The sequence below is a fragment of the Bison bison genome, unplaced genomic scaffold (genome assembly GCF_000754665.1).
Source record: "Bison bison bison isolate TAMUID 2011002044 unplaced genomic scaffold, Bison_UMD1.0 scf7180017864495, whole genome shotgun sequence".
Lineage (NCBI taxonomy): Eukaryota > Metazoa > Chordata > Mammalia > Artiodactyla > Bovidae > Bison > Bison bison.
In genome coordinates, this window is record NW_011495054.1 from 5705203 (window position 1) to 5727005 (window position 21803).

Genomic DNA, 21803 nt, shown 5'->3' on the forward strand with positions numbered 1-21803 from the left:
ATTCTCCAGGCAAGAACACTGGAGTGGGTTGCCATTTCCTTTTCCAATGCATGAAAGTGAAAAGTGAAAGTGAAGTTGCTCAGTTGTGTCTGACTCTTAGCGACCTCAAGGACTGCAGCCTACCAGGCTCCTCCGTCCATGGGATTCTCCAGGCAAGAGTACTGGAGTGGGGTGCCATCGCCTTCTCTGATATTAAGCCTACCATTTTTGTTTTTCAAGTATGAGATTACTAAAAATTTTAACTAGTATGAAAATACATTGATGGTAAAGGTATGTTACATACTCTGTAATATTCATATACTATTAGAAGAACTGATAAAACAGGTTAATTATACCTCAATTTAGAAAGGAAAAAAAAAAGGACTGTAAGCTGGTACAGCTCTTTGGGCAAGTGTCTTAAAAATTAGACAAAAAATTAGATGTTCATATCCTTTGACCCAGCTATTTAACTTCTAGGAATTTATGCTACATGTGACAAAGGGACCTGAACAAGGACAGTCACTGGGGAACATCTTATAAAAGCAAAAAGCAGAAACAATTCTAAGTATACATCAGTAGAGGAGCTGGTTAATATGATTATGGTATATCCATATATTGTATCATCATTAACAACAGATCAATCAACTAACACAGAAAGATAGCCTAAGATATTTCTTAAAGGGGAGAAAGCTTGTAGAATGATATATATTCCAACTTTTGTTAAAACAAATATACCAAAATGTAATTCTGTGTGTGTGAGTGTGGTTGGTTACCTACGGAAAATGGACATGGAGGGGAAAAGGGGAATCTTACTTTTTACTGTAAACTCTTTTTTATGAAGTTTCTAATACAAATCTATATTACCTTAATAATTAAACAGCCACAAACCACAAAGCAAAATGAGAGAAAAAGAGATGCTGTAATGGTAGATACATGTCTTGATTCATTTGTCGAAACCCATAGAATGTACACCACCAAGAGTGAACTCTAATGCAAGCTATGGGCTTTAGTTAATAATACAACAAATATATCAAACCAAGGCAAGATGTTAAAAACAGGAGAAACTAGGGAGTGGAAAGGTTTGGGGTTTATGGGAACTCTGTACTTTCTGCTCATTTTTCTAAAAAAACAGAATCTGTTAAAAAAAAAAAAAGGGCTGCCTTGGCTGGCCCCAGATTCTGGGGAGTGGACACCAGCAACACAGGTGCCCCCAGGACAGTGGAGCTCACAGAGAAGCCCTCGTGGGCCCCAGAAGTGGCTTCAGGGCTGCACAGAAGGGACTTGTGGGGGCAAGCATCCCTGATTCCTGATCCTATGGCTCCTCCTCCCTGGGAGGAGGTGGCCAGCACGGGGCCCTGTGGAGAGTGAGCCCAGGACAGCTGGGTCTCAGGACAGTGCTGGTAAAAGGACCAGGATATGAGAGGAGGTGGTGGGGAGAGGTACTGCTGTGTTTCTTACTGTGATTATTATTGACTATTAATTAAAATGAATACATGCTCATGGTAAAAAAAAAAAAAAAAAATTTTTTTTTTTTTAAATTTTCAATCAAACAGCTCAGAAGAGTATAAAGTGAAATGAAGTCCCTCTGCTACCCATACATGGCCTTCTGCTCGCCTCCCAGAAGCAGCCGCAACGAACAGGTATGTGTGTGTCTTTCTGGTCAAGGCATTTTGATGGATGGCCAAGGTCCGGAAAACACATGTTCCCTTTCCCATAGACACTCCTCCTATTTATTATGTGTGTGTAACTTACCAAGGGTAAGTGTAAGTGTAACTTTCTACCGTTAGTTTCCACTTCACGGCCACTCTGGGAGTTAGGAAGGGTAGGCGTTACGGGTGAGAGACTGGTGGCTCCGAGACAGCAGGTGGCTTCCCACGGGCACACAGCTGGTGCCTGGCAGAGCTGAGCCTCGGAGCCGGGCCTGCCTGACTCAAGAGTCCAAGGCCCTTTCTGCTTCTCCACGGCGGCTCTGGACACTTGAGACCTGAGTGCCACCACCGAGCTTACCTGCGGCCCCTGCTCAGTCCGGCTGTCAAAGGGGTTCCCAACCACACGAGACTTGGCCCGGGCAACACTCCGTTCCACAAACTCGGCGTAAATGTCCTCCTGCACAAAGGTCCGCGAGCCTGCACAGCAGCACTGGCCCTGGTTGAAGAACAGGGCGAAGTGGGCCTGCTCCACAGCCCAGTCCACTGGGAAGGCAGAAGGCAACCACGATCAGAGAAGGAAAGGCCTGGCCCCTGTGGCGGCTGCTACCTATTAACACTGCCAATAGCACTCACACCCGCTGGGTGCCAGACCCCATGTGGGAACAAGACAGGCCTGACCTCTCCCTTCTCCAAGCACGGAGACCAAGTGGCAGACAGACACGAAGAGCAGTGGTCCTAACCCACTACGGTCCTGAAGCCAAGGGCGGCTGGAGGACAAGCCAGCTGGCCTGCGACCATCAGGGAAGACTCCCTCAAGGCAGACACATCTAGGAGCATCTCAACAGGACCAGGAGAGAGGACGTGATGGAGGGAAAGTAGCCTGATCTGACAGCAGGCTGCACAGCTGGGCAAGTCAGTAGCTCAGCCCAGCTGGATTACAGACAGCAGAGAGGAGAAAGGCAGGAGACAGGCCACGGCCACACAGGCCGGAGGGCCACGCTGAGGAGTCTTTCATCCTGAGGCCCTGGGCGCAGAAACCAATCCAATGGATGATAAGGATTGCAGAGCCGAGTGGGACCACAGGAGACACAGCTAGTGGCGAGTTGATATCAGACCTCTGCCTCCCACCAACCAAAAGAAAACCTTACTATCAGCATCTGACATGATGATATTGGGACTCTTTCCTCCTAGCTCCAGGGTCACTCTCTTGAGGTTACTCTTCCCCGCAGCAACCTGGATTAGGTGGCCAACCTACAGGGAGGCATAAACAGGGACAAACTCTTAGTAGAGAAGAAAAGAGCCAAACGTTCTCACAGGCACAGAACAGAAGTCCCCACAGCTTGAGGGAGCAGCTGGATGAGAAGAGACCTGGAGAATTTCACCACATCTGGCCACTCACTCACATAGCAGCCCCACCCTCTGAGCTCGCAGGATGATGACGATGTAACGACAAGTCAGAGTCACTGCCGTGTGGCTTCTACCTCCTGAGCACCATCTACATACCAGACACTGTGCTAAGTGCTTTGTGAGCACTGAGGTCAACCCTCTAAACAACCTCAGAGGGAGGGCCGCCTCTCCTCCTCCATTCAGAAGTGTGGGAGTGGCAGCTCAGAGTGGTCAAGTCACTTGCCCACTTGCCCTGGAATCAGAATTCACACTGGGCAAACTGCGTCAAGCACCAGTTCAGACTTGCATCCTGCCTCCTCCTCAGTGTTCTAAATGGTATCCCCCTCACACAGCAAGGATGGGGTGCTTTTCACCTCCATATTCCAAAAGCCTGGCACAAAGACACCCCTGTGCTTACATGATGGGTGAACACACATTATCTCGGTCGGGAAACCATCCCCTCTGCCAGATTCCCAATATCCCCTTGAGGCGTTAGAGAGTGGACCGTGTCACCTCAGCCACTATTCTGCCCTCCCGCAACCGCCATCTCTACGTACAGACTGAATATCTTCGTCTCAGGGAAATCATTTTGAAGATCCCCTTTATTGTGCTATTCAGTGTGCCTTCTCTAAAGTCATGGGATAAAGCCTCCCAAAAATTCAAGTTAGCTCTTTAGAATGAATTTTGCTCCTGCTTCCAAGGTAATTACGTTTATGGAATCCCCAGACATCTTATACTTCTTTGTCTCTCCAGGGCCTGGCCCAGAGCAGCACTCACTCATTCATTCACTCACTGAGTACTTACTCTGGGCTAGACCTTTGTTGAATAAGCTTTATCTCACTTATGCCAACCCTGGGAAGTGGGCAGAGTTATTATCCCCATTTTACAGATGGGGAAATGGAGGCTTCAGGAGGCTGACTTGCCTAAGGTCACATAGTTAAGTAAGTGCTGCTGAAACACTTAGTTTGACTCCAATCGTCTCCGCCACTACACCATACCTACATCTCTACTGCATAGATACTACCATCCTCAGTCTAAACACAAATGACTGGAGCCCCCAAACACATGCAGTGAATCACCCCAGGTCATAATGACAAGGCTGGGATTTGAACTCATGTCTCCCGGAAGCCCACTCTCTTTAATCACCAGGACAGCACCAAGGAGTCTGACACAGCCCAGGTGCTTTGACGTTGGGCAGGCCGGCACCTCTGGGCTTTAGAAGTCTAGACAGCCTTGGCTTCTTTGTCTCACATGGGATGTCAACCCACCCCCTGGCCCCACAGCAGCTGGAGTGTCGACCAGTCTACAGAGGGCTCCGCCCTGATAGACTCTGCTGGCACACCTGGGCCCCTTGCACGAGCTACTCAAAGACAGTCCTGGGGCAGACCCCCATCAAGTGCCCAGAGGCTAATCTTATTATTATTTTTTGTTTTGATCGCACCACTTTCAGGATCTTAGTTCCCCAACCAGGAACTGAACCCCGGGCCACAGCCGTGAAAGCGCCAGGTCCTAACCACTGGCCCACCAGGAAATTCCCCCAGAGGCTGATCTTGAACTCACTGTCCTCTGAGGACAAGGGCGCTTGAGCCAAATGCACCGCAAGCCTGAGGTGCTGGGATGCCTTACCTCAGTGGAGCCGGTGAAAGCCACTTTGTCCACGTCCTCATGGGAGGCGATGGCAGCTCCGGCCGTGGGGCCAAATCCAGGAATAACATTGACCACACCCGGAGGAAAGCCAGCCTGTGAAAAAAACACCAGGGACACTGGAGTCATTCTCCTGCTCCACAGAGTCCAGGCAGAGGAATACGCATCCCTTCCAAGAGAGGCTGAGACAGTCGGCCCAGCACCCAGGCAAGCAGTCTTACTGGGTGCTGCTCAGGAGCTCTAGATGGTACAGTGAGGAACCTGTTTGTGGGATTCCCTGTGGCTGCTGCCCCTACCCCTGTGGCACTCAGAATGATAATCTTCATAGGGGTTGCTGTTCAGTCACTCAGTCATATCCGACTCTGGGAGCCCGTGGACTACAGTATGCCAGGCTTCCCTATCCTTCACCATCTCCTAGAGGTTGCTCAAATTCATGTCCATTGAGTCAGTGATGCTATGGAATCATTTCATCCTCTGCTGCCCTCTTCTTTTTGCCTTCAATCCTTCCCAGCATTGGAGTCTTTTCCAATGAAAAGGAGTCTGGCAATGAAACCCAACATAGAAAAGAGGGGATGGGGGGTCACCTAGGCTGAAGTGTGATGAGCAGAGGTGAAGGGGGTCAGAACCTGGCCCCACCGGGGGACCCCTCATCAGAACTCCTATAGGACAAGCCTTTAAAAAAGGCATTTAGAGGTCAAGACAGACACAGCCACGCACCTCCTTAATCAGGTTGGCCACATAGAGGGCAGTGAGTGGAGTCTGCTCAGCCACCTTCATCACAACCACGTTTCCCGTCGCCAAGGCTGGGCCCAGTTTCCAGGCTTGCATCAGGAGCGGGAAGTTCCACTGCAATCAACAGCAGCCACTGCCAAAACCTCAGCCAAGAGCTACAGCAGCCACAGAAAGCGGCAGCCAGAGAGCAGAGACTCTGAACCTCTCCTGTTTCCCTCACAACTCCATTATAGATGAAGACAGACGAGTGGGCAGGTGGCGGGGGACAGTATCAGCGACTCATGTTCATTGATGCTTTTACCAATATGGCAGCACCACACTGCATTTACACTGCCCTCCCACCCTCAGACAGCTACTCTCACTTCCACTTTTCAGATAAGGAAACCAGTTCCTAGGGGTATCAGTGACTTGCCCAAGGTCACAGAGTTCACACACGGCAGGGCTGGTTGGTTTTGTTAAAACCCATGTTCTCAACCACTGCCCAGGCCACCATCCAACATCACCCCACAGACCTTCCCACCTTGGCAATGAACCTGCCCGAGACTGCTGCCTCCCACAGCACTCCTGGTAAACCTTCACGTGTTTGTTTTGAGTCTGACTCACTGGGATGATCTGCCCACACACTCCCACAGGTTCATGGCGGGTGTAGCTGAAGTAGTCCCCGTCAATGGGAATGGTTTTCCCATGGTATTTGTCAGCCCAGCCGGCATAGTAACTTAAAAAAAAAAAGAAAAATAACAACTTAATCAGTGACTGTCGGGGACCCTGTAAACCCTGGCAGAAAGCAAAGACTCAGACTGGTCCAGCTGGGTCTTTCTGATAACTGCCCTTGCTCTTGGCTTTATTTCCAAAGAGTTAGCTAACCACTAGGGTCTCAGTAATTCATTCTAGATAACTAACCTTGAAGCCTCAGACTCACCTGGGGTGCTTGTAAAAAAGCACCAAATTCTAGGTACCCACTTCGGACTTATTCAGTTGACTCTCTGCGGCCTATGCCCAGGAGTCAGTATTTTTAATAAGCAGATATATTAAACTGTGACTGTCTTACCAGTGCAGCACCGTAGGTTACTATCTGAGAACCATGGCTCCACTCTAGTGGGAAAGTGCAAACCCATCTAACAGCTGGCACTTGTGTGCACAACACCGTACTACCACTGAGGGAGCAGTGACCAGAGACAGATCAAGGACTGAGTTACCATCCAGACACACAGGGACACCACTGGTGAAAAAGCACTGCAGGATAGTCGAGGGGAAGAAGAGCCATGAGTGTGCAGTATGTACTGATTTTCAGGGAAGCAGGAAAATGAAAGACGGGGAGAGATGCAGCACGCGGTGTGAGAGAGCTTGCAGAAATGAATGTGTCTGCTGCAGTTGGCCCAAGACCAGAGTTGACCTCAGTGTGAACATGGGTGGGTGACCCTGGGGAAAAAACAGCCAGGGAGTTATTTTGCCAGTCTGTACAAATTAAGGCACTGCTGCTCCCTTCCTCTTAGGCCTATACGGTGTGTGTCTGCATGCCTCAGGACAGATGTTGAATCAGCACAGAAGTATACTGCTCAGACTCAGGAGGGCCTGGCGCTCTGCCTGGGGTTCACCCAGCCACTCCCTCTTGGGTATTCTTGCAGAGTACTCTCGATCTTGGCACGCCTGTCATTTGGAGCTGGAAAATTCTTCACTGTGGGAGCTGTCCTGTACCCGCTAGGATTTTTAAAGCATCCCTGGCCTCTGTGCACGAGATGCCAAGTAGCAGCCCTCCCTCCCAGTTGTGACAACCAAAAATGCCTCCAGACATTACCCACCGTCCCCTGGGAGACACAGCGGCCCTGGCTGAGAAGCCCTGTCACAAGAAATAAGCACTGTTTTGTTCTCCAGCCCATATGTCTTCGACACTGCTTCTTCCCCTCCACCCCGTCCACATGGGCACGGGCAGCAGCCATTATTTGTATAATGACCTGTCCACCCGAACCACAGCTGGTCAGACTCAATCAGGGCCGCTCCTCCAGGAAACTGGCATGAGGACTAAGGGGCTGAGGTCAGTCTGGCTGGAATCAAGCACAGAGAAGAAAGCCCAGGTGTGTGCAACCAGGTTCCAGCATGCAGACAGGCCCAGGCCCTAAAGAGGCTGGGGTAGTCGATCAAAAGAACGCAGCAAGGAGGCAGCAGTGACAGTCAATGGCCTTGTTGGTTTAGACCCCTCACTCCCTGTAGCTGCCCAAGTTAGCCTGAAACCTCTTATTCCTCATCTTGTATTTCTCGGTTATTAAAATGTTTATGGTTAAACCCAAAGCTAGCAAGAGGAAGCAAATAATGGAGAACAGAGACAGATGAAATGAAAAACAGAAGAACAACAGAATCAACAAATTCAAAAGCTGGTTCTTTAAAATGGTCACTAAGTTGACAGACCTTTAGCTAGACCAAGGAAACAAGGGAGGGACTTCTCTGGTGGTCCAGGGGCTAAGACCCCGCACTCCAAATGCAGGAGGCCCGGGTTTGTTTCCGGGTCGGGGAACCAGACCCCACGTGCCACAACTAAAGATCCTGAATGCCACAACTAAGACGCAGCACAGCCAACTGAATCAATAATGTTTAAAAAGAAAAAAGAGAGAAGCACAAATAACTGAAGTCAGAACTGGAAGTAGGGGATTATGATTATAAAAAACGAGATCGAAATGATTAAGAGAGAATGTGATGTGCCACTATAGCCAACAAAGCAGATAACCTCCAAGAGAGGGACAAATTTCAGCTAACCCATGAATTGCCAAAACTGAAAGAGAAGACATGTGCGACTCAATTACAGTCTTGGTATGGAGGGACAGTCCCCCCTGAGAGGGAGTCTCACGACGTTCCCCCAGCTCCTGTGATCCTTTCACAGCCCTCCAGCAACACTCCCCACCCACTCACCCGCCCCCACCCCACCCTCCCCTTCACTGGCACGGCCACAACCAACAGCAGGAAGCCTGCGCCCATACCGCAGGCACTTGAGGACCATGTCCAGATCCACCAGGTAGGAGATGATATAGGGCTTGCCGTTGTCCAGGGTCTCCAAGGCCTGAGTGAAAAAAAAAACAAGATCAGCACAGACGGGTGGACACAGGAATGAATCAGAGCAAATCAGGCGATGAGCAGCACGGAGGCTCAGCATGGTACGAGGAGGGCTGGTGGCCCCTTTGTGCTGGATTTCAAGGCACTTCTGGGCCTCTTCAATGGCAGGGAGCATGAGGCGGGGACGGGAGGAAGGAGGCACCAACTTCTCATTCAGTCATTTCATAAACATTTGTTTCAAGCTTCTGCTCTACGGCAGAGCGACGTTAGGATTACAGAGGTGATCGCTGGGAGCTTATAGAACAAAGAGCCAGCAAATAAGGACACAAATCATTAGTCACAAGTGTGAGGACCAGGCAAGGTCGAGTAGATCATGTTGAGGGAACAGGGCTTTATCCTAAGACTACGGGATGCCATGGAAGGCTTAAGAGCAGAATATCATGGTATAATTTGTCTTCTAGAAGGTTCACTGTGGCTGCTATGTGCAGTATGGATTGGGAGAGGTGAGGGTATTGCCTCCTGGTTTCTTCTGCCTCTTGCAGCCAGGGAGGAGGCCCAGCACATAGCAGGCTGTCCATCTTCTGGGCTGTCTCCAGGAAGGCCTCCCCATCATAGCCGCCTCCCCACCCGTCTCCTTTCTTAGCCAGACCCATCACATCAAAGGAAACACTCAAGAGGCTCCCCAGGTTGATACAGGGGCAAACCCCAAAGGTCTCCCGCCTACACCATTCTGGTCAGTTACTTGTCAGCGATGCAACCCTTTCCTGACTATCCGTGGGATGTCCATTCTCCGTGTAGGTTGAGAAGGCAGGAGGTTGAGGACTCACTGCCAAGTAGGTCCGGTCTCGCTCAATCAGATCAGCCAGGCGGTTCAGCAGCCGGCCCCTCTCGGACGCGTCCATGCGGCGCCAGGGCGAGCCCAGCTGGAATGCGGCCCGGGCAGCCTTCACTGCTCTGTCCACGTCTGCCTGGAAAACACCCACCCAGGCACCTCAGGCCTTCTTAGCAGTAACCTCCTCCAAATACCTCCTGACCCACTGCCAAACGCACCCACAGGGGCTCCAGTCGATACCGGTGGAGACACTGCCTCAAACAGTTCCTCCCAGCCTCGAACAGCTCTGTTGACCAGGTTTAAGATGAGCAGCTGGGCTCCTTTCCTTCTCAGGAGTCAGAGAGGGAATGAGGATGCTGATGGTTTCCCATTTCCAAATCCCCCAAAGAGTTATGTAGGGAGCAGCAACGCAGGGGTCAGTACTTAGAAACTGGTCATTTCTGCCCCTGCTTCCTTCCCAAACAAGTCCAGTAAAATTAACCATTCCTTCTGAGATGACTGCAGTCTACAACACATGCAGGTTTAACCAGCTTCTCTCTCCTTGGGGAAGCAATAAAATCAACGCAGCATTTTTCATAGAGGCAGATGTGTATCAGGAGGTGGGGAGCATGGTTGTCATTAATATTAAATACGTTTACCATTAGACTATGAGTCAGAAAAGTATTCACACTTTCTTTTAGCAAAGGAAGCCAAGCTTTAAATGTGCATATAGAAGACTGTCTTAAAGCAGAGGACAGGAAGCATTCTTGAATCATTTGTTAAAGCTTTTTCTGTTTCAAAAAATGAAGTGTTTTTTTTTTACTGAATGTCTAGTTTTTTAACTTTAATATTACAGTTTTTTAATTACCATGGGTATATGTAAATCAAAAAAATACTACAGACACCGTAACTAGATCTCAGAAGACCCAAATTGTGTTCAACAAGATTTCCAACCAGCTGTGCACTTCCCTTCTCTGACCTTCAGCTTCCAGGTCTGGGATGGAGAGACTGGATTAGACATTCTCAAATTAAATTCCAAGTCGGCAATTCTACAGCTGTATGAATTCTTGAACCGGGGTACAATCTAGCACTTTTATCTACAAGGAAGAGTTTCTGTGGCTTCACTTACTCAAAAATCTTAATGGGCATTTTAGTTATTAAAGTAATACACGATAGTTTCAGCCATACGAAAACCTATGTTAAAGAGTGAAACCGCCCTTGCCAATCCCCAGCCTGCTTAGCCCTGCCCTGAGGTTAAGTCACCAGTTCTCACCTTGTCCCCTTCAGCCACGTGACAGATGACATCCCCAGTGGATGGATTGACCGTGGGGAAGGTTTTCTTGCTGACGGCATCATGCCACTCATTGTTTATAAAGATCTGCAATGAGAAGGAAAGTCCTGAGGAGCAGCTCTCAACCTGATACTGACCAACAGCAATGTTTAAAAAAAAAAAAATCAGAGAGAACAAATAGGAATTAGCTTCAGAGGTATGTGGCCTAGAAGTTAAAAGCACAGGCCTTGGAGACAGTCCAAGCTGGAGCACCCACTCTGCTAAAAGTACTGAGGTAGAGCATCAGTCCTTTCAATGCCCTGGTTTCTTTGGCCCGAAAAATGAAGACTACATACCTTCCTTATCAGTTATCTGTATCTACCACTGTGTGACATCACCTCAAAATTTGGTAGCTTAAAATGATTTATTACCATCTCTCACGGTTGGGTCCATTGATTGGGCTCAGCCGAGCAGGGCTTGGTCATGTGGTTGCAGAGCGAGGGCACCTGGGGCTGAAGATACAAGATGCCTGCTTCACTCGTATGTCTGTGGCTACACGGGTGCTTGGGCTTCCTGACTCCATGGCAGACTCAGGCTAGTCAGACCTCTCCCATGACAGCTGGCTTCCCAGAGTGTTCAACAACACCAGCCAGAAGCTGGAAGGCTTCTTCTTCCCTTTTTTTTTTTCAAAAGACTTCTTTGTTTTATTTATTGATCTTTATTTTTTGGGCCATGCAGGGTCTTCACTGTGGTGTGAGGGCTCTTTGCTGTGGCACAAGGGCTTCTCTGGCTGGAGCGCAGGTTCTCTAGTTAACGGCACACAGGCTTAGTTGTCCCATGGCATGTGGGATCTTAGTTTTCCCCAACCAGGGATCAAACCCACATCTCCTGCATCGGAAGGCAGATTCTTAACCACTGGGCCAACCAGGGAAGTCCCTGAAAGGCTGCCTAAGATCTAGCTTCAGAAGTCACACAGCCTTATTTCTGCCACCAAATTCCATCGGTCATGTTATACCATAGAAACCACCGTTCCTCTACCACACTGCTGTCAGGGTCATTATGAGAACTGAGTTCGATTCTTCTTTTCATCCATTCAGTAAGTATTTAGTGAACATTGCAGTGGGCAGGGCACTGTTCTAGGGTTGAGGACACAGAGTGGAAACCAAACTCAGTAAGGACCTTTCTTTCATGGAGCTGGCATTCTGGTAGGCACAGAAAGTAAAGACACAATTAAATACCCAAGGCAGCCTCAGACTGCAGTCTTAAGTGCAAAAGAGAAAAACGAGATGCAGACAGAGTACTGAAGTGGGGGAAGATAGAGAACTCTAGCTGGGATGGTCAAGGAGGGCTTCCCTGAAGAGCAGACATTTGACTTGAGCCCTGACTGATGAAAGGAGCCAGCCGCAGGAAGAGTGGGGGGAGGAGGAGCAGTGCAGGCCACAGGGACAGCAAGTGCAAAGGCCCCGGGGCAGAAGTCCGTCTGGTGTGTTAGAGAAAAAACAGAGGTGGCCGGAGTTACTGGTGAACAAGGAAGAGAGTGCTAGGAGATGGGGACAGAGAGGAGGGTGGGTCCTGTGAAGCAAGCTGTCCCCTGAGGCTGGGGAAACTGGTCTCAGGAAGCGGGCTAAGGTGTTTCAGTCCCTTTAACCAAGGCTGGGGCAGAGGTCACAGGTGGGGTGAAGTCAAGGCCGTCGGTCCAAGGCCTGACTACCTTCCTGTCCCAGGGCTCTCCTGGGCCCCAGCATCCTACTGTGGCCTGGCCCTGGCTGAGGACCCAGGCAGTTGTCTAGTCACTCAGCCAGGTTCTCTGGAAATGTGTGTGGGTATCACTTCATTTGGCTGATCATCAATCTGAAGGGAAAAAAGACACCTCTGTTTCTTCCTGCAGGAGGGCTGGGAAGTGAGCCCCACAGGTCGCTTCCAGTGGAGGGTGCAGGTCTGGCAGAAAGAGTTCAGCCAGGTGGACCCAAGTTCAAGCTGGACTGGGCCACACCCTGCCTGCGTGCTCCCCTCTGAGAAATCAGCTTCACCCCCTGGTGAACTTGGAGGAGAGGGAGGCCCAGGGGCAGGAGCAGAGATAACATCCGTGGAGGAAGGAGGAGGGCCTGGCACACAGTCTGTGACCACTCTGAGCATCTGTTCCCATCGCCACCCTGAGTGCAGGCTCAGGGTTCCAGGCTCACACCCACCGCTTCACGGACACACTTGAAGCCAGAGACGAGTAGCTACAGAGAGAGGCAGGCCGCAGCGGCGGAGTGAGACGGGCTAGCCTTGAACTGTTCCCTGCCTTTGACCAGGATGTCAGCGCCTGGTCCCATGAAGATGTTCCCCCCGACACCTACATGTCATGGAAATGGCTAATGACTGTTATTTAGCTACTCATTATTCAGCAGCCCCTGTATTGGAAGCTTTCCAAAACGGGATCATTCCCATTTAAACTTCATAGCAAACCTAGGTGAGTTTCATCCTCTCTACAGTGGGGGGTGGGGGTGGGGGACACTGAGGCACAGAGAGGCCAAACCACCTGCTCAAGGTCACACAGCAATGAAGGCAGAACCCGGATCTGAACCCAGGTCTTTGGAACTCTGAGACCTGTGCTCTTTGCCCAGTTCTCAACTCCAGTCCAGAGCCCATGTCTGCCTTCAAGGAGGTCAGAACTCTTTTTTTCTTAATCTCCACCTTTATGGTTTACCCTACTGCAAGCTTGATTTTGAGTTTTTATTATGGGTGCTGTAAAAAAGCACAGCCTCTAAGCCACACAGACATGGGTTGGAATCCTGGCTCTACCTCTCTCAAGCTGTGACCCTGGGCCAATCCCTTCACCTCCGGATGCTGTATCAGTCTCTGGAAATAATACATCTGGGGGCATAAATGTGAGGGTAAAATTCCACAAGGGGTGTAAAGCTCCTGGGCCAGAACCCCACGCACACCATGTCTCACCACTACAGTCCCTGCGTTCCTCCAGATACCCTGCACAGTAGCACACAGAATTAGTCTATCCTGAGAAAATCTCCACTGTTATTTCACAAACCTCAGGAGGTATGAAGTGGACAATGGGCCAGTCTGGTGAAACTCCCCAGGTCCTACACCCTTCCCCCCTGGGCGAGGCCCACACTGTCCCCTGATCTTAGTCCAGGATCCTGGCAAGTCCACTCCCTAGCCTGCCTCTCAGTGGCCTGAATTTGTTGAGTCACTCTCCATTGTTGAGTTTTTAACAATCCATCCTCCCTTCTAACTAACAGGAGAAACTGGAGTTTGCAGGAACCTAGAATCTTCCTTCTGTTTATAGAGTTCCCACTTTCCCTCTCCTAGAACCAGGCTTTAATGGTCTCCTCCTTGGGGAGGTGGGGCAAGGGGGGAACTAGGGTGAGAAGCGTTCCAAGACTGAGGCACTGCCGAAGTTCTGCTTCAAGTGAGGAGAGTCTCATAGTGACTTCTTGAATAAACACAAGAGCAGACTCCAGGCCAAACACTTCCTGACCTCTTGAAACCCAAAGCCTAACTTACATAACATGTTAACTCAGTCACCCTGGGAGGCGGTCCTACCAGGCTCTCACTTACCCCTTCTAGCCTCTAGAGCACGAAGGATGACACAGGGTGCCTGCAGGAGGGGCCTGGGCAGGAGGAACCAGAAGGGCCCCGGAGCTGCCTCAGGAAGGGCCTGGGCCAGGAGGTACCAGAAGGGCCCCGGAGCCGCAGGGCGAGGAGGGAGAGAGCAGAGGCCAGGACCTGCACTGGTGCTGCGGTTCTGAGGGGCATGGGACAGACACGGGGAGCATCCGCACTCAGCAGCAATCATGGACTTCTATTTTGTAAACTGCTTTTTTTATGAGTGAGTTTATCTTGGACATTATTCCACAGGCATATCTGTCTTACTATTTTAAGCAACATAGCAGTCTTCAAAACTTAACAGACCTCAATTTGTTGAATCATGTCCTACAAATGCACTTTAGGACAAGTTTTCACTACAAGCAGACCTCAGAGATATTTTATTTTCAGTCCAGACCACTGCAATAAAGTACTGTAATAAAGGGAACCACATGAATCTTTAGGTTTCCCAGTGCATATGAATCTTGCCTGGAGAATCCCAGGGATGGGGGAACCTGGTGGGCTGCCGTCTATGGGGTCGCACAGAGTCGGACACGACTGAAGTGACTTAGCAGCAGTGCATATGAAAGGTTTGTTTACACTATACCAATCGTTTTAGGGTGCAATATCATGATATCTGGAGAAGGCAGTGGCACCCCACTCCAGTACTCTTGCCTAGAAAATCCCATGGACGGAGGAGCCTGGTAGGCTGCAGTCCATGAGGTCGCTAAGAGTCGGACATGACTAAGCGACTTCACTTTCACTTTTCACTTTCATGCACTGGAGAAGGAAATGGCAACCCACTCCAGTGTTCTTGCCTGGAGAATCCCAGGGACGGGGGAGCCTGGTGGGCTGCCGTCTATGGGGTCGCACAGAGTCGGACAGGACTGAAGCGACTTAGCAGCAGCAGCAGCGTGATATCTAAAAAAAAAAAAATGCGCCTACTTTGAACTGAAAAAAACCTTACTGCTAAAAAGTGCCAGTCATCTTCCGTGCTTTCAGCAAGCTGTAATTTTTTTTTTGCTACTGGAGGATTTGAAATACGGTGAAAATTACCAACACGTGTTGGGAAAAAAAGCACTGACAGATTTGCTCCATGCAGAGTTGCTACAAACCGATTTGTAAAAAAAAAAAAAAAAGCAAAACACCACAGTTTCTTCAAAGTGCAGTAAAGCACAGCACAATTAAATGAGCTCTGCCTGTACTCCTGACGGTGCTGCTGCAGTGAACATCTTGACTTGATGTGCATCTTTGGAAAGCTGGGGCAGGTTACTGTATAAAAATTAGAACTGCTGAGTTGCAGGATAACATGATCCTTGGCTTCCTCAGATATCTTGTATTCCAGGTCCCCGCAGATTAGGAAATGCAAACAGAAACGTGGTGAGGGGAGAAGCTGGGGCAGGGACAACAGAGCTGAGAGCAGGACTGCAGGACCCTGGAGAGGAGTCTTAACCAGAGGAGTCTTAACCAAAGCGAGGACACAGGGATGGTCCAGTGCAGCCTCCACCCATGGCAACAGACAGTCATCATCTGCCCATGGTCTCCAAGAAAAGGTTAAATGCCCTTCAGTACCTCCAATTTACAGACACAGGACACACTCTAGAAAGACCTCATTTCCAAGCTCAGATGCATGAAAGAATTCGGGATCCATTACCTAGGAAATCTACATCCCTGGAATATGTTCTTTTCCCTAAGAGTAAGCAAATGCTTGGCTTTCTATCCTGGATAGCTTCTGCTGGCATCTGATTTTTCAGTGGCAGCTGAGTACTTTATGTCAAAGAGAAAACATATTATCTTTCGTATTGCAAGATCCTAAGGAGAAACGTTCAGAATCTGAACGTTGGAATGCCACACGCATTCACACTTTTCCACACAATCATCTAGATATCTCCAGGTTAGTTTGGGGTTAAGGCCAAGGGCGGAGAAAGCAATGGCACTGCACTCCAGTACTCTTGCTTAGAAAGTCCCATGGATGGAGGAGCCTGGTGGGCTGCAATCCATGGGGTCACTAAGAGTCGGACACGACTGAGCGACTTCACTTTCACTTTTCACTTTCATGCATTGGAGAAGGAAATGGCAACCCACTCCAGTGTTCTTGCCTGGAGAATCCCAGGGACGGGGGAGCCTGGTGGGCTGCCGTCTATGGGGTCGCACAGAGTCGGACACGACTGAAGTGACTTAGTATAGCATAGCAAGGCCAAGGGCAGTTACCTGGCACTGCCCCCAAGCCCTCCTCTGTCTCCTCCACATCCCCCAGGGTCTTTGGTCTCACATTCCTGGACTTTCACCACTTTCAAGATGGGAGGGCTGACTCCACTGTGGACTGTTTGCCAGACAGGCAATTTCAATTTGTCAACATGCCTGTGGGCTTACAGTTGGGCAATCTCTAGCTCACCGCAATCCCTTCTCTAGCCAATTTCAACACTCCCAATATGTCCTCACAATCTTGTTCACATTAACTCCACAATTCTTTGCAAAAAGGCCCTTCTGAGTAGAACTCTTAGGTTCCCATGCCTTGCTACTAGAACACAAGATTGTAAACAGTTTCATAAATGTCAACCTTCAATATTTACTGAGCAGTAATTATATTCCAGGTGGCTCAGCGGTAAAGAATTTGCCTACCAGTGCAGGAGAAGCAAGTTTGATCCTGGGTTGGGAAGATCCCCTGGAGTAAGAAACAGCAACCTACCCCAGCATTCTTGCCTGGGAGATCCCACGGATTAGAGGAGCCTGGAGGGCTACAATCCATGGAGTCAAAAAGAGCTGGACATGACTGAGTACACACACATAGACACAAATTATGTTCCAGTCTTGGTGTGGAAATACAAATGTGAACACAAACTTGGCTCCTCCCTTCCAATTTAAATATTCAGTTCAACTATCTCATAAATATTTACATCTTTGTTTGACCACTGACATTTGCTCACTCTTGTGGACCTCCGTGATGGAGCTCTTGATCTGGCTCCGCCTCCCCAGATCCATCAGCTGCCTGGAATCAGATGACCTAACTCTTCCTTTGCAATCATGTTTTTCTTCTGCTCTGACCACCCTGTGTTTGCTAAGTTGCCTGGGGGGCTGCCCTCTTTCCCAGGCCCCTCTGGGCTCTGCTTCTGTCCTTCCCCAGAGGACAGGGGCAGGGGATGGGCAGAGCATGGGGACTTGGGGTGGACTAGCCCAGACCACCCCTCCAAGGGAGCCCAGATGACCTTCCAGACCAGGGGCCAGCCTGAGTCACCTCAGCATCCCCAGGGCACATCCATGCTTGGTACAGGGAGAATTGATGCTTTTGAACTGTGGTGTTGGAGAAGACTCTTGAGAGTCCCTTGGACTGCAAGGAGATCCAACCAGTCCATTCTGAAGAAGATCAGCCCTGGGATTTCTTTGGAAGGAATGATGCTAAAGCTGAAACTCCAGTACTTTGGCCACCTCATGCGAAGAGCTGACTCACTGGAAAAGACTCTGATGCTGGGAGGGATTGGGGGCAGGAGGAGAAGGGGACGACAGAGGATGAGATGGCTGGATGGCATCACTGACTCGATGGACATGAGTCTGAGTGAACTCCGGGAGTTGGTGATGGACAGAGAGGCCTGGCGTGCTGCGATTCACGGGGTCGCAAAGAGTTGGACACGACTGAGCGACTGATCTGATCTGATCTTGACCATAGGGCCTGGTCATGAGGCATCATAGCATGGGGTCTTGTGTGTTAAGAGCTAACAGAGCTAATCTTGAACGCTGGTTTCACACAAATGTGAACTTGACCTCCCTGAGGCTCAGTTTCCTCATCTATGCAATATGGTTCCTACAATTGTTGGGAGGACGAAACGTGAAAATGTAGGTTCAAGTTATCAGGCGCAGCGCCTGACAGATCGTAAGTAATCAGTCATCACGGTTATGGGGTCACAGTTCACATGTATGTCCACAACACACATGGCCAGTCTCAACGTTGTCCTAACCCAGTCACCTCTAACTTAGCCGGTTCCCAGCATGCTTTGGACATACTGAACAGCATTTCTGTTTCTTTATAATAGAAGCAGAAAAAACCAAGGTGGGGCCAGTGAAATCCTCCGATTCCCTGGGTTGCCCAAATCTACTGTTTCTACAAAGGCTCTCACAACTTCTCAACAAGCAGTAAAAGCAGTGCAATCAGCGTGGGGATATTTCACTTGACTCGTTCAGCCTGCAGCCAACTCCGAACCACAGCCTAGCCCAACAGAGGTTCTGGTTCATTCCATAAGACTGCAAGGAAAACAAGATAATTCAAAACTCCTATTCTGTATATATCACCTGTTAGCAGTGGTAACAGGAATCCATCCAGGACAAGTTGAGGCAAGAGGACCCCAAGAAAGTCGACCAAAGCACCCCACTGTACCTCTTCTAGTTAAGAAACAGAAGTGAGAAGGAAAAGATCCATTGCCTATGCCACCCTCTCTTCAAGGAGAGACCCAACAAACTTGAAATGCAGCATTCCGCACCCCCAGTCACCACCACCATGTCGTTGGATGAGAAAATGCAACGCCTACAGAAGCAACTTCAAAGCCTAGGTCACAGCGCCTTTGGGGCAAGCTCCAGGATCCAGAAGAGTTCACTGAACATCAAGGAGTCAATAATCCCCAGAGAAATGTTGGAGCATATGATCTAGTTTGTACCTAGAATCCCTGGTAAGAAACTTAAAACGTTAGGATTAGACCATGACATTCTTGCTAGCAGGGATTATAAGAACTCAACACTGAAAACCCAAGGAGCTTTAAAATGTGCCTGTACAGCAGAATGTCATCCTCACGTGAACTGCTTTGCAACCTTGGAAAAAGTAAGATTGGAATCTACTAATTTAGGAAGATAACCAGATGCATTGTTTAATGAGACAGAGCTTCAGAAGAGCAAGTGCAAGGATCTCATTTAAATAGGAAAAAAAAACCACCTAGTGCAAGCTCACTTGCCCAATGCTCTTATATATGCACATGTGCACGCGTGCCCGCAAATTTACCACCTAACATTGTTCTTGGAGGGAGTGCAATGGAATATGCTCGAAGTTTTACTTCTGCATTTGTAAACAGTGAGCAATGGTTACTTTTATGATCTCAAAGAAATGTGATAAAAGCAGCTGCAGAAAGATTTCACTCGGCGTTACAAACTAACCCTAGAGAGAACTCTAGATTCAGGACCTGTGCTATTACCACGGATATGCGCACGCACATCTGGACCCAGTTTCCTCACCTCCACATGAGCACAAAGGAGGAGGATCCTTATTAGAACCTGTGGCCACAAAAGCTTGGGGTGCTGCCGTCTTTCCGTCGATATTTCTGCGTGATATGCAAGTCTTTCAAGCGTGAACTCCTTCCTCCTCAAGCAGTCTACTGAGGAAGCAGCAGCTGCTGCCTTTTTGGCTTGTGTTATGCAAAGGGCATCTTATTTTATCCTTTGTTTCTATTCCCTTGCTAATGACGATTTGTAACACACTTTAAGGGGCTTCCCTGGTGGCTCAGTGGTAAAGAATCCGCCTGCCAATGCAGGAGAAGAGGGTCCAATCCCTGGGTGGGGAAGAGCTCCCGGAAAAGGAAATGGCAACCCACTCCAGTATTCTTGCCTGGGAAATCCCATGAACAGAGGAACCTGGCGGGGCTACAGTCCATGGGGTCGCAAAAGAGTCGGACCCAACTTAGCAACTAAACACCACCCTTTAAATCACACATCTACCCACTGCCAGGGTGTAGATTTACAGTGAAGCTCCAGACCAGACAATCAAGTCCCCTGTTGAAAGCAGCCAGCCAGAGGCAGGCTCCCCAGCATCTTAGGTCAGCAGTGACCCCTATATTCCCACCTAGAGTTGCAACAAAAATACACAGAAGTTTCTGGTTATTGGCTTACTCTTGGGAGCCCAGATGTGAACCCCAGCCTGACCACTGATTTGAGTCTTTGGGTAACTCACTGCATCTCTTTGAAAATTCAGTTTTTTCATCTGTAAAATGGAGATAACCACAGTACCTACCTCACCAGGCTGCTTAAGGATTAAATGGCCAATCAGGTAAATGCTTAGACTGGTGCGAAGGAGGTGCACAGAGAATAGGAGCTGTGACTCCTGCAAGTGCCGGTGCAGTGAATGAGCCCCTGTGCTCATTTTCCGGCCCCTCCCCAGGCCGGAAGAAGAAGGGGAAGCTCAAAGAAGGGCAGCAGCTACACTTGTTGTAAAAACAAAACGAACTCTTTCATAACCAGTCTCCTTTTCGGTGAATTCTCCAGCACTTTACCCAAACTCAAAGGTCAAGAGAAAAGATGTGCCAAAGTCCTGGTTGACCAAGAAGTCAGCCACTGGGAATCGAGGTTATACTGGAAAATCCTTGCTTTGATCAAAGAAAGAACCCTTGGAAGGTGCAGACACCACCCCGGGATGACACTGAGGTGGCAAAGATCCCAGACCTTTTCCAATTCCCAGCAGTGGAAGCAGCCAGGACATCAAGTGGCCACGGCCATGGCCTTGGCCTCTCCACTGGGGAACTGGTGAACTTTTAGTTGAAAAGGACCCCTTTTTCCTGTTTTCCCATTTGGTCGAGGGCATGAGTCAAGGGATAAAATATGACGAAAAGACAAAACGGCTCCTGCAAAGAGGGTCTTAAATGGACATGTCCTCTGGATGAGTGACGTCCGGATGACTCTGCGCAGGCACAGGGACGACTAAGAGACCCGAAAGCCGAGGACGACTGGGGAAACAGCTGGATCAGGGAGCCGAGGTGTCCGAGGCGCTTAAGGGGCCAAACTGCTCGCGGGGAAGGAAGGGAAGTTGTGTAGAAAGAGCAACTGTGAGCAAACCCGTGGAGACCCAACGGGGTAAACTGAGGCCCGAACAGATCCAGTCCCTTCCCACTCGGCAGAGAACAAAGCACGGGGGCGGCCTCACCTGGTTGTACAAGACTTCAGGCTGCTGGTTGGGGGTCGGCACGGCCTGGGTGGCGGCGGACAGCAGGCGGCGGCCCTGGCGGGGTCCGAGGCGGGCGGCGGCAAGCGCAACGGCGCGCAACATGCCGAGGCCGGAGCTGGGACAAGGGGGCTCGAGAGGGCGGCTGGAGCCTGACTGCCTGCGGGGCGCGTTATCACGCGGGGCTACCTCTCCCCGCCCCCTGCGCGGCCGCCAATGGGCAGCCGTGGGGCGGGGCGGCGGGCCCCGGGGGCTTACGCGCGCCTCCCCCACGCCCGGGGCGGAGAGCCCTTCCGCAGCTCGTCTCCAGTGCGGAAGGGGCGGGAGTGAACCTCGGGGCTGACCTCCGAGGGGCCTCTCACTGCCCCATGCAGGGCGCGCCGCGGGTGTAGAATAAGAGGCTCTCCCGAATTCAGTGCACGTTGACTGAACCCCTAATGTATACAGGCCTGAACTCGAGCGCCCCTGGCCCTGACTTGCGGGGGCTTATACTCTAGGGCATTACTCCCCAACCTTTGGGCACCAGGCACCAGTTTTGTGGAAGCGGGTGTCGGATGGTTTCAGGATGATTCAAGCCCATTACATTTATCGTGTATTTTATTTCCAGTCTAATGCCCCCGCTGATCTGCCCGGAGGTACCAGTCGGTGGCCCAGAGGTTGGGGACCTCTGCTCTAGTGGGAGAGGCCAACCTTAAACCAAACACGAGATAATTTCAGATAGTGAGAAGGGATGTGAAGGAGATGAAGGAAAGGTAAAGAAGGACTTGGGGCTGAGGGCGCCCGTGGTCAGGA

The 21803-nt window shown here is 50.0% G+C and overlaps 1 protein-coding gene and 1 long non-coding RNA gene across 2 annotated transcripts in view; one reads left to right on the forward strand and one right to left on the reverse strand.

The window, feature by feature from the left end:
• Positions 1–1980, forward strand: part of LOC104980044 — a 17982-nt gene extending 16002 nt beyond the window's left edge. Inside the window, exon 3 of the long non-coding RNA XR_824213.1 lies at positions 1533–1980. This is a non-coding gene — a long non-coding RNA (uncharacterized LOC104980044). The remainder of the gene's footprint in view (positions 1–1532) is intronic.
• ALDH2 (aldehyde dehydrogenase 2 family (mitochondrial)) overlaps positions 1–21216 on the reverse strand; it is a 25861-nt gene extending 4645 nt beyond the window's left edge. The window contains exons 1-9 of the mRNA XM_010828608.1: positions 20994–21216; positions 10517–10621; positions 9260–9400; positions 8360–8439; positions 5994–6105; positions 5376–5504; positions 4641–4754; positions 2777–2879; positions 1987–2171 (exon numbers count right to left, since the gene is read on the reverse strand). Coding sequence (XP_010826910.1) covers positions 1987–2171; positions 2777–2879; positions 4641–4754; positions 5376–5504; positions 5994–6105; positions 8360–8439; positions 9260–9400; positions 10517–10621; positions 20994–21116 — 1092 coding nt within the window. The 5' untranslated portion in view covers positions 21117–21216. The remainder of the gene's footprint in view (positions 1–1986; positions 2172–2776; positions 2880–4640; positions 4755–5375; positions 5505–5993; positions 6106–8359; positions 8440–9259; positions 9401–10516; positions 10622–20993) is intronic.
• Positions 21217–21803: the final 587 nt, after the last annotated feature.